The 18,440-nt window shown below is 46.8% G+C and overlaps 1 protein-coding gene across 6 annotated transcripts in view; it reads right to left on the bottom strand.

Annotated features, from left to right (window-relative positions):
• Fndc3b (fibronectin type III domain containing 3B) overlaps positions 1-18,440 on the bottom strand; it is a 293,040-nt gene that overhangs the window by 111,157 nt on the left and 163,443 nt on the right. For all 6 annotated transcript variants that reach the window (XM_052180717.1, XM_052180723.1, XM_052180720.1 and 3 more), the window contains exons 5-6: positions 14,149-14,392; positions 9,251-9,541 (exon numbers count right to left, since the gene is read on the bottom strand). In XM_052180717.1, coding sequence (XP_052036677.1) covers positions 9,251-9,541; positions 14,149-14,392 — 535 coding nt within the window. The remainder of the gene's footprint in view (positions 1-9,250; positions 9,542-14,148; positions 14,393-18,440) is intronic.

The following is an 18,440-nucleotide window of genomic DNA, read 5'->3' as shown; positions in this document are numbered from 1 at the left end:
AGTGCCATGAGGTCTGCAGCCTCAGTGATATGGTGCCCCACCCCCACCAACACCTGTGCTGTGTCCAGGCAGAAGGTGTGGCTGGCTACCGAAGGCCAAAGGGACAATATATGGGTGGGGCCTGTGGTAAAAGTCTTTGAGGGCTAATTAGTTAGCTTACTGCCCTCAAGCATCTCAGGGGCCATAGCCATTCACTCTACTGCCTGAGGGGGAGAGAGAAATGCTGTCTCCTGAGGTCACAGCCAGGTACTCCTCCTTCTGACAAGGTCATCTAGAGCGCTCAACAGGCAGAGGGGGTACAGACATGGACAAGCCAGAGAGTCTGGAAGGAGGAAGAACTGGAGGGACACAGCTGGAGTGCTACTACCCTCAGGCTCTGTGGGACACGCCTCAGAATGTCCTCCCTCACTTGTCCAGACCTTCACTATCAATCACTTTGACCCAGACAGCAGGAGGCCTGGCTCCTTGTTGCCTGATAAGAAGCAATTCTCAGAGGCAGGAAAATGTCCAGGTCTCTTTTCCATGACACTTACAATTTTCAAAGCCCGTGGTGAGCTCTGTCTATGAACACACAGAGAAGTGGGGGCATCCCTCGGAGCTTTGCCCTCACACCCTTTCTACACGTCTGAGAAGAGCAGGAAGCTATGACGCATCAGTTTTCATGCCCAGGGGTACTAGGCTCACACTGGACACTGCTGGGCAGGGAGGAACTCTAACTCCATGAAAGACCAGGGGCAAGTGATTTGGCCTCTAAATGTGGCGCACTGCTGTTGCTGCCGGTCTCTGACCCAGTTAAACTTAGAATTGTCTTTTTTTTTTTTTAATTGAATACCATCTTCATTTACATTGCCAATGGTAAAACCTTTCCCAATTTCCCTCAAAGACCCCCGACCCTTCTTCCCACCCCCTGCCTCCATGTATATGCCTCTCCACCCAATACATTCCCACCCCATCCCCCTCAGTTTCCCTTTGTTGGGGCCTCTGTTGAGCCTTTACCTGACCAAGGACCACTCTTCCCACTGATGCCCAACAAGGCATTCCTCTGTCACATCTCTGGCTGGGACCATGTGTACCCCTTCGTTGATGGTTTAGTCCCTGGGAGTCTGAAACCATTGTTCTTCCCATGGGGCTGTAAGCCCCTTTAGCTCTTTTGGACCACCTTCCAGATCCTCCATTGGGGAGCCCACGCCCAGTCCAATAGTTGGCTGCTAGCATCTGCCTCTGTATTTGTAAGGCTCTGGCAGGGCCCCTCTGGAGACAACCATGGCATGCTCCTTTAGGTATACACTTCTTGTCATCCATAGTAGTGTCAGGGTTTGTTGACTGTTTATAGGATGACTCCCCAGGTAGGGCAGTCTCTGGGGGAGTCTCTGGGGGAGTCCCTTATTGCTCCTTTGAGTATTTTGTTCCTTTTCTCAGAGGATCCAAAGCACCCCCTCTTAAGTCCTCCTTTTTCTTGAGCTTCCTGTGCTAGGTGAATTGTAACTTGTTTATTCTGAGCTTTGGGGCTAATATCCCCTTATTAGTGAGTGCATGGCATGTGTGTTCTTTTGTGATTGGGTTACCTCGCTCAGGATGACACTTTCTAGTTCCAGGTATTTGCCTAAGAATTTCATGAATTCACTGTTTTTAATAGCTGAATAGTACTCCATTGTGTAAATATACCACAGTTTCTGCATCCATTCCTCTGTTGAGGACATCTGGGTTCTTTCCAGCTTCTGGCTATTATAAATAAGGTTGCTATGAGCATAGTGGAGCATGTGTCCTTATTACATGTAGGAGCATCTTCTGGGTATATGCCCAGGAGTGGTATAGCTGGGTCCACTATGTCTAATTTTCTGAAGAACCTCCAAACTGATTTCCAGAATGGTTTTACCAGCTTGCAATTCTACCAATAATGGTGGAGAAGTGTTCCTCTTTCCCCACATCCTCTCCAGTATCTGCTGTCCCCTGTGTTTTTCATCTTAGCCATTCTGACTGGTGTGAGGTGGAATCTCAGTGTTGTTTTGATTTGCATTTCCCTGATAACTAAGGATGTTGAACAATTCTTTAGGTGCTTTAGAGCCACTTGGAGTTTCCTCAGTTGAGAATTCCCTATTTAGCTCTGTACCCCATTTTTTAATAGGGTTTCTTTAGCAAAACGAATGTTTCAAATCAATCAAATTGAATGTTACATATATACCAGAAGCACACCACAACATTGCATCTACATGCTGTTTAAAGCATTCTTGAGACTGGCATACACTTTGCCAAAAGGGGTTATGACATCATCTAAATGTGACTCTGGGCAGTGCCCCAGAAAGTCAAAAGGCAGAGAAAATAACATAGATCTGCAGAGCTAAGCGCTACGTGCGGGGAAAGCTCTCTGCCCTCAGGTTCTATGAACACTGGCTTCCAAAGAAAAATCGGTATGTTTTGCATGTTGCCTTCTTGTGTTTGGGTTAAAAACTGTCCAGCTTCCAAGCATGATCTAAGAGGTTAAGCCTGTGAAACTAACATGTCAAAAGCATCAGACTCTTGCCTGCTAAGAGTCAGGTGGGCAGCATCTATTAAAATATTAAATTGCCACACTGTAACAACAATGCAGGGAGGAGAGAAGGCCAGGGAGGAGACGCAGTGTGACAAGGACAGCACTCTGGTGACTGGGTGCTTGGGAGGCCAGTTTCTTCTTTGCTGAGCTGCCAAGAGTGTCTTTGTAGCAGTGAGGGGTGGGGGATGGGCATCCTGTGGCCTTCCAAGTTCTTCTTAGTTTGATTTAGACCTCAGAGAAGAAGGGCCAGTCTGAAACAGACATGCCTTACGAACGCCCTTCTGCCCCTCGGTCTTCCTTTCCCACCCCACAAAGCCCAGGCCCTGCGCCATCTTGGCCCTCATCAGAGTGTCACTGAGGCCGCCCAGGCAGAGGCTGGAGCTCGCAACCAAGACTTGATGGAAGTGGTGGTGTTAATTGCCCGGTTTCCCGCCAAGGAGGAGGACGCCTCTCCCATTCTGATCCAGCAATTCGCACTGTCCTTTGGAAACCTCAGAGCTGCTCAGGCCTGCTCAGACTCTTTCCACCTTCCAGACTGTACTTGGCAGGCCCAGCGGGTGGATTCCAGGAACCTGAGCTCACTTAATGGTTTTTATTTTTATTTTTTTTTTTTAATGTTTTCTTGATATCTTTGCTCTGTCGGGCTTTACAGGCAGGAGGCAAGCAAACATGAGGATTTCCATCAACAATGGAGGTGCTCCTGAAGCAACCGGAAGAGCTACAGGACCAACGCAGAGGACAGTAACACCCCTCAAACCCTGCTCCTGCGCTCCCAATGCAGACAGAAAAGAAAGGCCACACCAGTGAGGTGGGCAAGCTCTACTAACCTCACCACTTCAAACCTTAGGAGCCAGCATTATCTCTAACAGTAGGCCCAGCACAGGACAGTCCAGAATTCACTAATGTCAGCCAAGTCACTCCAAACAGAGGCTACTGAGGGTAGGACAGTCAGGGCCACATAATAAAAGACCTTGAATCAAAAAAAAAAAAAAGTTATCTAAAAGAAGGAATCAGAGTCCTGATAAGAACTACCCTAACAGAGTCCAGGGTAACACCCTGGATTATTTAATGGTGTGTCATTTGGTGTGTGTGATAGGTTTTGGAAGACACAAGTTAATGCCAGAGAAGCCATGCTCACCCCAGTTAGGGATGGGGAGCTGCTGGGACCAGCTACACGGATCACAGAGTCTGCCACACAGGTGACACCACACTTCGGCACCTCCACCACCCTCCCATACCTGCCTCCCTCTCACCTGTGCTCATGACTAATGGGTCTGCTCCGAGCTGGATGCTCAAAAACATGAGTATTTGTTTTTATGTATACAAGTACCTATACATACGGGCACCACAGGCATGCAGTGCCCACAGGGGCTAGAAGGGGCTGTTGGCTGCCTTACAGCCGGACTGACGGAGAGCTGGGAGACGCCACGTTGAGTGCTGGGAACTGAGGCTGGCAAGGGTTCTTAGCCACTGAGCCATCTTCCCAGTCTCTACAGCTGTGTGGGGGGTGGGGGATTGGTTTGGTTTGGTTTTTAAAAACAAAGTCTCCTTATAGAGATATGCGGTCAGCCTTGAATGGGCAACCCTCCTGCCTCAACCTTACCAGTATTGGGATCAAAAACATCCCGGTATAGCTGGCAGGTATTCTTAAGTTACTGATGTCAGGTCCTCATCAAAGCTTTAGTTTAGGTTCCATTTTCTTTTGTATTTATTTACTTTTATGTGTGGGGTTTCACCTACATTCATATCGGTGCAGCACATGTATGCAGTGTCCATGCAGGCAAGAAGAGGGAGTTGAACCCTCTTGCAGCTGGAGTTACGGATGGTTGTGAGCCTCCATGCGGGCAGGGGGCTCAAGCCTGGATCCTCTAAAAGAGCAGCTGGTGTCCTGAACCTTTGAGCTATCTTTTCAGCCCAAAACTTTTTTTTAAAAAAGTTTTATATTATATAGTCCTTCCTAGATCCATCCCAGCAGAGATCCCTTTACTTTGGAAGGACAACTCTGGCTGAGAACTGACTCCCACTGAGAAACTGCTTAGTATCTGAATATATCAATCATGTTTTGGCTTCTGCTGGGATAGAATGGAAAGAATCAGGCTTCCTCTCACGGAGGAGCGAGGCTGACTTCAGTCTCTGGGCTGAGCAGCCATGAAGGTGTCTTCATCAGAGCAGGCTCCAAGTCCTTGCTCTCACACAACGATTTTCATGCAAAAACAATTTTTTTTCTACTTTTATTCTTGAAGATCTGTAGTCAACATCCAAGCAGCAATATAAAGTCAAATGCAGGGCGAAGAGGGGAAAACGGGTGAGCAATATAACTGTGTGTGCTTTATTTTTACTGTCTGCTACTATTAATACCTCGAGGAAAGAGGCTTCACACTAATGCATCTGCTTCCTGACACCCTGAGGAGAGAGGCTTCACACTAATGCATCTGCTTCCTGACACCCTGAGGAGAGAGGCTTCACACTAATGCATCTGCTTCCTGACACCAAGGAGAGAGGCTTCACACTAATGCATCTGCTACCTGACATCCTGAGAAGCTTCACACTAATGCATCTGCTACTTAATATCTCAAGGAGAGAGGCTTCACACTAATGCATCTGCTACTTAATACCTCAAGGAGAGCTGCTTCACACTAATGCTTCTGCTTCCTGACACCAAGGAGAGAAGCTTCACACTAATGTATCTGCTACCTGACATCCTGAGAAGCTTCACACTAATGCATATGCTACCTGACACCCTGAGAGAGGCTTTACACTAATGCATCTGCTTCCTGACACCCCGAGAGAGGCTTCATGCTAATGCATCTGCTATCTGACATCCTGAGGAGAGAAGCTTCACACTAATGCATCTGTTACCTGACATCCAGAAGAGAGAGGCTTCACACTAATGCATCTGACACAAGGCAGGGAATTCTGAGAGAAAAAGAAGGCTGGAGATGTAGTTCAATTGGCCCAGTGCCTGCCTAGCAAGCATGAAGACCCGAGTTCAATACCCAGTACCCTACAAACCAGGAGCCAGGGGCCCCACCTGTATCCTGAGCATTTCAGAGGTGGGGTAGAAGGATCAGAATTTTGAGAGAGAGGAGATTGGAGGGAAAGGAAAAGGCCACTCGAAAAGATGGAGGGAAACCTGCCTTGATAAAGGTGATCTTATGAAATAGAGTCCCAAGCACGTGGGAAAATGAATACGCAAGTCCTAGGAGCTACCATCACACTGAGTGAAGTTATGCTATTTTAAACTATTTAATAATGGGAATTAAATTGCCCACTTACAGATGAGGATGGAGGAAGCCCCCATCTCATTTCGACTTCATGGTTGGGCCGTGTGCAGAGAGGGAGTAGCCGACTCTGAAGAGGGGAGCAAAGGACAAGAGAAGAGCAAACACGGGCAGCGTATGAGCTAACCCGCCCCTTTCCTTGTGAATGCTGGGTTCTTCAGATCTGAAGCAAATAGGAGCTCACAGCACCCTTAAGAAAGAAAGTGCTTTCTACACAACAGACACGGCCTTATGTTTCCCGACAATCCCACCATGAAAACACTTGAAGACCCTGCATGTCCGTGAGTATGTAACGTAGATGCCGGCAATGCCAGCTCGAGCAGAGAGCACACTTAGGGACCTGAATCTCAACTAACTAACCTGCACAGAGAGGATGACTATTTGCTTTGACAAAGCACAGCTGCATCAACTTTTGAGGTAAGTTCCTCAGGGCTTCATGCACTCCACCTTCCTGGTTACCTTTCCCATGATCGCCCACTTGCATTTATTTATTTGCTTTTCTCCTAAGAATCTATATCATTTCCCTTACTCCTAAGCAACATGAACATTCCCTTTACATATTTGGTAAAAATCCTCCTGTGAATAATCTATGGTGTGTGTATGTATGAGAGAGAGAGAGAAAGAGAGAGAGAAAGAGAGAGAGAGAGAGAGAGAGAGAGAGAGAGAGAGAGAGAGGAAGGAGGAGGAGGAAAAAGAAGGAGGAGGAGGAGAAAGAGGAGGAGGGAGGGAGGGAGAATTCTGTCATGGTTAAACTCAAATACTGGTAATAAAATAATGCTTTATACTTAATGACATAATACTTCAGAAGAATGATCAAATAATGTGTCAATCAAGACATACAATAATTTAAAATAGGAAATCCAACTCCAAACAGCATCTGTAGGGAGATTTGACTGAAGTTGTTTAACACAGTGGTATAAGCCTATAATCCCAGAAATATGGTTGGATGAGGTGGGAATATAGTTTATGTCTTTGTGGTGGACTGGAAAGGTATGACCCCCAAGGACTCATGTGTCCCATGGCAAGTAGCACTATTAGGAGGTGTGGCCTTGATAGAGAAAATGAGTCACAATGGGGGGGGGGGCTTTGAGGTCTTCTATGCTCAACTCTGCCTAGTGTATAACACAATCTCCTGCTGCCTGTGGATCAAGATGCAGAACTCTCAGCTCCTCCTGCACCCTGCCTGCCTGCACGCTGCCACGCTTCCCACCAAGATGGCAATGGACTGAACCTCTGAACCTGGAAGCCAGCCCCAACTAAATGTTGCCCTTATAAGAGTTGCCCTGGTCATGGTGTCTCTTCACAGCAATGAAGCTGTAACTAAGACAGCTTGAGAGGATTCAAGCACATCTCGAGCAACACAGGAAGACCTGCTATCTCTGAGAAAGAAGAATTGCATACACCAGACCCAGTACCTTCACTTGAGAGCTGTATAAAAGACGCTCAGCTCTGGCTCTCTTTCACACACTATCTGCTGTGTTTAATAATTGTGAGAGTACAACAAGTGCATGAAGGGAAGAAAAGGAAGACAACAAAGGACAAATCAAAACAGCCCACAATACCCCAGCACAGGCACCGGACAAAATCAAAACAGCCCACAATACCCCAGCACAGGCACCGGGTACAGCACTGTCTCCATTTTCTTATGCTACAACCTACCAATTGCAAATGGCCTACCTAGAAAGAACGCCTACCAGAATTTCCTATCAGATGCCAATCTTCCACAGACATGCAGATGTACATGGCTTCTACCTCCTTTAGTCACAAACGTTGTCACAGCCAGAGCCACTGTTCTAGGAACCACTGTAAGGAAGGGTTGGGGCTGGAGATGGCTTAGTGCAGTGCTTCTCAACCTGGGGGATCAAATGACCCTGGCCTAAGACCACTGGAACTCACAGATGCTATTATTCATAATAGCATAAAAATTACAGTTATGAGTTATTATGAAAATAATTTTATGGTCATGACATCATGAATTGTACTGAAGTGTGGCAGCCTTCCCTGGCTTAGTGGATACAGCACCTGCCTTCTGCAAGCATGAGGATGGGAATGAGTCCAAGTGCCAACATAAAAAGCCAGGCATGAGTGGGCATACACAGGCACAGGCGCGCGAGCGCATACACACACACACAAACACACACACACACACACACACAGACACACTCTCACACATACACATGCACAAGCACACACACACACATACACACACGCACGCACGCACACAGGTACGCACACAGATGCACACATCCAACTGTGTTTCATTCTAGAGTGCTGTGGAGAATGGGGGCAAGAGGAGCACTGGGGTGTCCCGGCTGCCGACCTAGCTCCAGGTTCAGGGAAAGGCCTTTCTGAAAGGAGTAAGGTAGAGAGAGAGCAAGCTGGACACTCCATATCCTCCTCCGGCCTTGGTATGCACTTCTAGAAGTAAGTGACCACACAGACATTAGCACCTATACCCGCCCACATACATTAGCATATACCCACCCACATATATTAGCATATACCCACCCACATACATTAGCACATAAACCAGCCCACAGATGCACACATTCACACACAGGCAGACACACAGTCACACATATATACACACAAGGGTCTGGGTGCTTCATCAGTTATCTCTGTCTGACATTTGTCCTTCTCAGTATTTATTTAGATTTATAAATTCATACAGTTCTCAAAACATTATCTTTCTAGAAGTCTACATGTTTTTCAGCCATATATCCACTTGTCTATAAAAGTGTATAGTCTTCCTGCCTTTTATATGTGTACAGAAAAAGACTGCTATTTGTTCTTCCTGTTGCAACAAAAATAACTACCTCTAAATTTTACCTAAAAGTGTCATGAAACATAAGCATGTCCCCCCCCCCAGCCCCACCTATCTATCATCGTTAAGATTAACCTCAAAGTCATGTGTCCTCTGAGCCTTGTCTCTGCCCTTGGTAAGCCTGGCTCTCAGTCTCATTGTGGTCTGTGAAAGCCCCAGTGGGGATGTCAAAGGACATTCAGGGACAGACACCCTTACCTGAAACCCAACAAGAACATATTCCTGCCAGGCATGGCCAACTCCACTACAGTATCAGATATCTGCAGCTATTATCATGAGCGGTAATTACTCGGTACTGGAATTAGCCCATGCAGGCTAGAAAAATATTCACTTTAATTTCTTCCATCTCTCTCGATGTAGCCTGAGACAGCAGAAGCAGACCAAACTGAAAACCATTTCCAGTACTGTTTGAGATGAAGTCAACAGTTACATGGCAGTGTGATTTAAAAAAAAAAAAGCCACATAAATTAAAAAATAACCATTATAGTAGTCTTTCCTGACTAAGAAAGCAATAAGGTCACCTACCTGTGCCCAGAAAAGAACCGCCCCCCTGAAATAAAGCTCCCCCGTGAGGGGTGGTGCCCTCCAGATGCCAGTGTCTACCGCATGCATTACCTTGCACGTCAGAATCGCTGGATTTGGGGCTGCTCCTTGCTCTTCGCTCTGTCTTCTTGATCCCGGGTCCGCCGCCGCTGCCCCCTCCCCCACCTCCACTGCTCCCTCCACTGTGGCCTTTCCCATAGCCGTTGTACACCGTGGCGCAGCTGTTCTTGTAGATGGTGGAGGGTGGGCTGTTGAGGCGGTTCTGGCGGTCAATCTGGCGGTCCTTCAGCTTCTTGTGTGGTGGTTTGCTGTACTGGTCTTCTCGGGTGATGTAGCTCGACATTCCATACAGTGGGATAATTTCTAGAATGAACGTGTGCAGTAATACAAGCTTAGTCTATATCTGCCACCGTGAGTGAATGCGAGATCAAATAACCTGACCCCTGGAGGAAGCAATGCAAAGTACATTACAAAACACACTTTAAACAATGCTGGATACATTACTGGTTTACAGTGTTTGTATTCCTTTCCAACTCTTCAAGGAATTATCAGTTATTACAAACTGTATTTAGAATTTCCCATTAGTTATGGTGAGAAATGAAGAAAACAAGGTTATCCGAAGACTTCATGGGCTGGAAAATGTCTAAGTAAATCTAACCTTGCCTTTCTCGGTGTCTTTAGTAGATGCAATACATAGACGAGAATAGACGAAATGCTCCTTTACGTGTGTGTATACACAGGCCCATGACATTTAAAACTTCACTATTCTTGGCGATGCAACAATGTTTCTATTGGAATGTACACATTTAACCACGACCTAAGAAGTTTTTGGAGGCATGAGAAAGCAGCAACAATTGGAGGAAATGATTAAAAACAATAAAGTGGCCGGGCAGTGGTGGCGCATGCCTTTAATTTCAGCACTTGGGAGGCAGAGGCAGGAGGATTTCTGAGTTTGAGGCCAGCCTTGTCTACAGAGTGAGTTCCAGGACAGCCAGGGCTACACAGAGAAACCCTGTCTCGACCCCCCCCCCCGAAAGAATAAAATGACTAATTTGTTAACAGGAACCAGACATAAAATGAGTGGACAGATGTGTGAAGAAGCAGAGCTGTCCTGGCAATCTGCAGCTAAGCTAACATCTCAAACTTCTCTTCTGGAGCGATGGGTGGAAGACGAAATTGAGTGTCCCTGCTACACCCGGACACTTCTAACTAGGAAGGAAGACAACAGGCGATGTTCTTATGGTCTTAGAGGAGAAACTCACTTACATTTTTTTTTTAATTTATGTGTGTAAGTATTTGCCAGCATACATGTTTGTGCACCACATGTGTGCCCTGAGTCCAGAAGAGTGTCAGATCCTAGAACTGGAGATAGGAACAACTGCTAAGTCACCGTGTGTGTGGGGCGGGGGAACAAATCTAGGACTCTAGAAGAGCAGCCAGAGCTCTAGTCACTGCTCAGTCAGCTCTCTACTCCCTGACGCATTTTGTTAACAGTAAAAAAAAAACAAAAAACAAAAAAAAACAAACTTATTTTCATGTGTGTGCCACGTGTGTGCAGGTACCGTGGAAGTCAGAAGACAATGTTGAAACCCCTGGAACTGGACCCCACTGAGGGTACTGTACTGGGAACCAAATTCTGGTCTTCTGCAAGAGCAAGAGGTGCCCCTAACCACAGAGCCTCCTCTCCAGCCCCAAGAAGTTTTAAATTTGATTTTTAATATTATATTAGTTATCAACCGAAAATACCAACATAAAATACCCAGTATCTTTCAGGAATAGGTCATTCAGTGACCATATAAATTTTATGTCACTTATGAGCATAAAAAGAGGGACTAACAATAATTTCTGAGGATGATCAACCAAGAACAAGACAGTGCTGAGCGGGGAGGCACGGGAAGTTACAGAATTTAACAATATTTTAGTTGCTCAAAGGTGAATCTCCACTATGTCCTTTGTGTCCACACAACTTACATCTTTACAAGGGCAGCAGTGTGGACTATGGAATATGAGAAAAGAAGTGTGGCCATATTCAGAAAGGATGTGTTTAAATTAACTATATTAACATATGTTAACATATGTCGGGCAGCTAGCAAACGCTCCAAACGGCACAAAGCATTACCCTTGGGAGTTAAAGTGGTCACCATGGATACTACTATAAGAACCATTTTAAGGCATGGTGAGAGTTTTCTAAACTTTCACGGTTCCAGGTGTTAATGTTTAATTGCTTTTAGGTATAATACCTTGAGAAATCAGTAGAGGAAACTCTACAGAATATGGAAACGCCATTGGAATATGAAGAGTTTGTTTTATTACAATCTAACAGCTAAAAGTGGCACTTTCGTTATTTCTGTGTTAAAGGATCAATGTTATTTTAATAAATTAGATAAAAGGACACTGTGAAATGGAGAGTCAGCAGTGCTTATTTAATCCTGACTATGGTTTGAATCGTAGTTTCACCTTGCCTAAGATTATAACGGCCATCACGTATATAAGAGGAACTTCTAGGAATCCTAGAAACCAGCTGCTACAGCAGGCACGTCAGAGGCATCATCAGACTGGATCAGGAGCCCAAACTGAGGAGTGTCAGGGCAGTCACAGCCAGCCAGCCCCCTGACAATCTCCCCAGCATTTAATGTGGATTGTGAGGAAGCACTAAAGATGTCTTCACAAATTAGTTAACATGCACATGAGCTCAACACATAGCAGGCTGAGGCAGGAGATTGCTATGAGTTTAAGATAAATCTAGGTTCCAAAGTGAGATCATATCTAAAAAGCCCAAGTCAGTTAACAATGATTTTCTTTTTTCTGATGTCTTTATACCATGTTTGATTCTTTGGCTTATGTCACTAAGGAACAACAACAACAATAGACTGACATTGGCTGGTGACATTTTTTTGTTTTTGTTTTTCAAAACAGGGTTTCTCTGTGTAGCCCTGGCTGTCCTGGAACTCACTCTGTAGACCAGGCTGGCCTTGAACTCAGAAATCCGCCTTCCTCTGCCTCCCAAGTGCTGGGATTACAGGCGTGCGCCACCTCCGCCGGTGGCTGGTGATATTTTACTGTAGGCTTTGCTATGACCTCTCTGCACTTTTTTATGAAAGCATGTTAAATTTCTTCTGACTACTAAAAGGAAACAAAACAAAAACAAAATAATGAAAATGTATTCCTATGTTACAATAGGTTATGAAATTTAAAATACTCATTTAAGATTTCTCTTTTGTTAATAATAAGGAAAAAATGATCACGTGAGATGAACAGAAAGGAGAAATGGGTAGGAGAGGTGGTGCTGCAGTAAAAGAACCTGGGGGAGGAGGATGGGAGGGAGGAGGGGGAGGGGGAGGGGAAGGGGAGGGGGGAGGGGAAGGAGAGTGGGAGAGGAGGGGAGGGGGGAGGGGAGGGGGGAGGGGGAAGGGAGGGGGAGGGACAAGAAGGAGGGGAGGGGAGGGGAGGGGGGAGAGGAGAGGGAGGGGGAGGGGAGGGGAGAGGAGGGGGGAGGGGAGAGGGAGGGGGAGGGGAGGGATGGGGAGGGGAGGAGGAAGGGAGGGGGAGGGGAGGGATGGGGAGGGGAGGAGGAAGGGAGGGGGAGGGGAGGGGTGAGAGGGAGGGGAGGTGAGGGAGGGGGGAGGGGAGGGGAGAGGAGGGGAGGGGGAGGAGAGGGGGAGAGGAGGGGAGAGGGAAGAGGAGGGGAGGGAAGGGGGGAGGGGAGAGGGAGAGGGAGAGGAGGGGAGGGGGGAGGGGGAAGAGGGAGAGGAGGGGAGGGGGAGGGGAGGGAAGAGGAGGGGAGGGGGGGAGAGGGAGGGGGGAGGGGAGGGGAGGGATGGGGGAGGGGAGGAGGAAGGGAGGGGGAGGGGAGGGGTGAGAGGGAGGGGAGGGGAGGGAGGGGGGAGGGGAGGGGAGAGGAGGGGAGGGGGAGGAGAGGGGGAGAGGAGGGGAGGGGAGGGGGAAGAGGAGGGGAGGGGAGGGGGGAGGGGAGAGGGAGAGGGAGAGGAGGGGAGGGGGGGAGGGGGGAGGGGAGGGAAGGGGGAGGGGAGGGGAGGTGGAGGGGAGAGGAAGAGGAGGGGTAGGGGAAGGGGAGAGGAGGGGGGGAGGGGGAGGGGGAGAGGGAGAGGGAGAGGAGGGGAGGGGGAGAGAAGGGGAGGGGAGGGGGGGGGGACTTGTTGAACAACTGCGAGGTCTAAGAGGAATGCTCTGAACAGCATACTCAGTGCCTGAAGCACTGAACGCTTGCTCGCTCGCTCGGCCTGGGAGTGAGGCGAGCCTGCTGCACAGCCTGGAGCGGAAGTCCAGCCGCACCCCACTCACTGTCTGGTCCCAGCGTCCATTTGGCGAGTCAAGAACTTCAGACTCAACCAACACCAAGGTCAGAGGGCTAAGACACAATGCCAAGGACTCTGAGCCTCTCTTCCTTTCAAGGTAAGTATCTGTCTAACAACTAGTGACACTGACTAAAGCCACAGCTGGTCTCAAAGGAGACACAGCTGCAGGAGACCACGCCACAGCACGCCGACTGCTGAGCTCTGCCAGGATCTATCTTTTTGGAAAATCCAAAGGATATTGAGACTTCATACTCGTCTACCATTTGGAATGGGGCACGAATCATTTCAATTTCCCCTTTCCTGTCAGACGGTGATGATGCCAAAGAAATAATCGGCCCCAGCTCTGCCTCAGGCCAGCGTTACATAAACACACCCCAGCATCTGCCTCACTTCTGAAACAAAGACGACCTATTTATTCTATCCCTCGCTCTTGGTGAAGGGGAAGCAAGACAGAGCTGTGACCCAACCCCACACACACTCAAGGGGTACCTATGAGGCAGAATCCAAGACAAGGGAAACTAGGAATTCTCCTGAGTTTGGTACCAGTCCCCTCCTACCTTGCTCATTCCACAGGTGACAAAGGAGAGAGGGCTCCAGAGTTCTTGGAGTGTAGCCAGTTTGAGCAAATCTCGATGCCAGCTGTGACCTACTCACCTTGCTCACTATATATTGTGGGAGGAAGGTGAGGCTGGGGGAAAAACTGGGGCGGCATATCTCCAGGCACGGTGACAGGCGGGTAGTAGGCGGTGTGCGAGTTCTGGATGAAGTGCGGATGGTGGGTCAGATAAGGGGGCAGGTGATGGGTTGGAGACATGGCTGAGGGATAGCTCGGTGGGTAACACTCAGGAGACTGCGGTGTGACCACCACCCGGCGGACTCCAGTGCTGTCTTCAATCACCTAGGGAAGAAAGCAAAGAGATTGTGTGTGAGATACACTATTAACAATCACACTCATGGGTGCGAAAGTATTACTAATGTCCCTGTTCCTTATACAAAGGAATTAGTAACTTCCCTTTATTTGAGTGATTCCTACCCCATAAAACATTTTAGAAAAGCCATTACCTTGCTAGTAAATCTTGGATTTGTCATAAACATTTTATGGTCTTGTATGTTTAAGCTGACAGTAGGAGCACCTTTGTATATAACCATAAGCTGAATGATTTTACAGAAGAGTCTATGGGTTAATGCTTCCAGGACTGGGCTTCTAGACCTATCTGACAACATCTGTTCTACCTCTGCTTTAGTACACCCAAGTCACTGGACATTAGAAAACACGGGGAACACCAATGTCAAAAGCCACCAAAGTACACTAAAATATCATTTACCTGGACCGTGAAGGTGGACACATTGAAGGGATTCTGACCAATGGTAACTTGAGCGATCTCAAGTCAGGAGAGACAACTTTGTACCTAACTGTCCTGCTTTCAGCCAAGAACCCCGGCGTACATGCTGGCATAGATGCTGGCCGGCCTCTCTACAGTCAGCCGCTCGCCTGGGATCTCTGCAAAACTGAGCAGTTCTGCACTAGCTCAGAGCAGTGCGCCAGGCAAGGCCTACTCGCCTGAGCTGTGCCAGTCCGCCTGAGCCAGTCTTGGCATAACACAAGCAAAGGCCCAGTCCCTGCAGCAGACAGCACAGTGATAAAGCAGAGCTTTGAGGTAACGCAGAAGGAGAGAGCATGAAGTGAGAGTCACAAACAGCTACAGAGGCTTTAAAGAACAGTGGGGCCCAAACAGCTGACAGAACGGGCTCTAGGCCTGGCCGGTGCGGAAGACATCAGGATCACCTCAGGAAGCTGAGGGAACAGCTCAGTTGTAGAGGAAGCGACCTGGCTTTAGCCAAATTAAAGAAAAACAAATAACACAGGCACGCACACTCGTGTGCAATGTTAAACTGGGAATCCAGGAACAGGCTCACTGAAACTTGGTCCAAGCCATTATTTAAGGCAATGAGGCACATGTTCTGACGGGCTCCATTTGTGGTTTCTTTTCCTTTTTAATGCTTGAAATGGAATCTGTATATTGAAATCGATTTTTTTCAATGCATCTTGGGAGGTTGATAACAAGACAAAAAAATAAAATAATTTTATTATCTCTAATAGCAAAAACATACCCTATGCTTAGTTTCATGGAAAACAAAAGAAGGAAAAAAAAAACAGTATTGCTAAAGCCAAACTGGCAAATCTCTAATAATTTAGTCCACATTTTAGTGTTCAAAGTGACTTTGACTCGAATTACCAGCATCAGTTGGTCTGTATGAATGGACAACAGGGCTGGAGAGACAGCTCAGCGGTTAGGAGCATCTGCTACTCTTCCCGACACCTCAGTTTTATTCCCCAGTACCCAGGGCAGCTCTCCAGCCCCAGGGATTCGACGCTGTCTCTGGACCCCGTGGGCATCTACACACATATAGTGCACATAAACACTCATATGCACAAAAAGTAACATAAAATTCTGTACTGTGCAAATATTTCGTTAAACTCAACATTCACTCCTTGAAATTAAGGGTCTGCATCGTTCTCTCCCAGAGCTGCGAGCAGTCTTCCCTGTCCTTACAGCTCTGAAGAAAGGTAGGCACTGCTGGGCGTGGCCCGCTAACTGCATTAAGCTACTTAGGGACACGCAGCAGGTATTTACAAGCCCATGTACAGCAGTGCTTAAAGCAGGGACAGACAGACAGCATCTCCTCCTCTGCCAAAACCGCGGCATACAGATACGCTCGTAGCACACTTCGCACCACTGCAGCGTCAAGGAGGATGTTTCCCAGCAGTGACACAAACACGGGTCACCCCGATGTCCCCAGTGCCCCCAGTGTTCTCTTCCCTATCTTCCACGTGCTCCCATTTCCTAAGACATTCATTCAGTCTTCAAGGTTCAAAAAGCAAAGCATTTCCTGGAAGTTGTACTTTTTCCTGCCGGGGTGACTATGTGGACTTCAATGGAGCGCTCTATAGTGAAGGTTGTAATGAAAATAATTCATTCTCATGATCTTACTTTTGGCTTGCTATAAGCATGGTACTTTAAAAAAAAAAAAAAAAACCTTCATCAAAAAACTCTAACAAGGAAAATAACTGATGCACAGGGCTGAAGAGCTGTCTTCTTACTATTGTTATGAGAACAGTTGTCCTTACAAAGTTGTTCCTAAAAATTAACAAAATAAATTTACTCTGAAGAATAAATTATCTTTATATACACACACAACAGGTTCTAGCAAAAAAAAAAAAAAAGTAAGTAGCATTATACAGCCACAAATTGATGCACATATTAAAACTGCCTAAAGCACTGTTCTAATTACCCTGAGTTATTTTGTGGTAGTTATGAAAGACATTTACATGTACATACATTATAAGACACTTTCAGAAACCTGCTCTTATGCAAACCAGACCTGTCTTTCATCCTCCCAAAATGAAGTATTAACGCTAAAGTATAAAAAAAAAAAAACACATGATAATTTGATTGCTTAATAACATAAATTATAGTACATTTTACTTATCAAATTCAATTATGAATCTACCTAAGGAAATCATTCTCAGGTAAATGCCTGAAGAAGGCTGAGAGACTTAGTAAGAATGCAACTTCAGAAATGGTGGTAATAATATTCTTTAATAAAAGGAATTCATATATATATATATATATTATATATATATATATATATATACATACATGAAGAAATCAAAAATCTGAGAGAATTCAGTACAAAATTCCAAAGGCAAGAAAATATGCCTTCAATCTCCATATATAACTATATAACTACTGGAAAAGAACCAAATTCACTTCCTTCTGGGGTAAACAGAATTATGGCAATGTCCGGAGGCAGGCAAATCACACATTCAACTCAACAGTGACTTCCTGACACATAGCAGCACTGCTAACCACAGAATACTCAAAGGTGAGCGGGACTAGCAGCCTTTGGTGCTAGTAAGTGCTGTTACAAAAGTACACACAGGAAGATTTCACAAGTTGGAAAAAGAATGCTTCGTCCAAATTTATCCTTGACTCTGAGCTCAACAGAAGTGCCATTCACATGTATCCAGGGAAGCAAGGAACTCTGGGAGAGGGGGCTGTGTTCTCAGATGGCTACCTATTGCGAGCTGCATTCTACACCCAACCAAACCCCATCTCCAGGTCCTATGCTGAAGGGCTAATGCCCAAGGCTTCCGGATGTGTGCGCAGGGTGACATGAGGTCAAGAGGCAGACCGTGTGATGTGACCTAGGGAAGACAGGCATTCAGAGGGCAAAAGCAGAAGCCTTGGAAGACTTCCTGCCATCTTGAGCCTGGGGCATTAGCCTCCAGAACTGTAGGAAGGTGCAGTATGTTCCACAAGCCATAGAATTATGGTATTTGGTGGTGGTAGGGCAGCCTTTTAATAAGCTCACACATCTAGAGGGTTCCAGAGGCAGGAGGTTTGAATTCAACTTCCTTTTAACTAAGGTGATAAGGCTTCCCTGCTGTGAAAACAGAATGAAGGAAAACAAATTCATTCATCCTTCAAGAGCAGCAGCCCTCCTTCCTCAGGCCACTGAAGAAAGCCAACTTGATGGCCAACTTTACCCGGATCTGACCATCACAGTTTATTCAGATTTCCAGGGAGCATTCCAGCTAAGCATTCTCTTTTAAGAGAAAGGACACTTTATGCGTGTGTTTTAAGAGACCCATTCTAACTCTCCGGATTGAGCTGATTTTTATTTCTGAAAGTTCCGTGTATGGTGAGCTCTCTTGGCTTCCCTCAAGGCCTTGTCATATCTAACTGGTGAGGAACTGCATGCTCCTCGGCAGCTGGGCCTCAGCTCTTCCCCTTGCTGACCAGCTGTTAGCACCGCGTCCCCTGCTTGCAGAGAAGGAGCTGGTGAAGAAGTAGAGAGGCAGGCAAGTGAGACAGCTTCTAAGTGCAGTGTGTGCTTGCTGTTCTACGCCACAGACACAGCACAGGGGCGAGTGTGGGTGC

This window comes from Apodemus sylvaticus, chromosome 4, assembly GCF_947179515.1.
Source record: "Apodemus sylvaticus chromosome 4, mApoSyl1.1, whole genome shotgun sequence".
Lineage (NCBI taxonomy): Eukaryota > Metazoa > Chordata > Mammalia > Rodentia > Muridae > Apodemus > Apodemus sylvaticus.
This window is presented reverse-complemented; position numbering and strand designations above follow the sequence as displayed.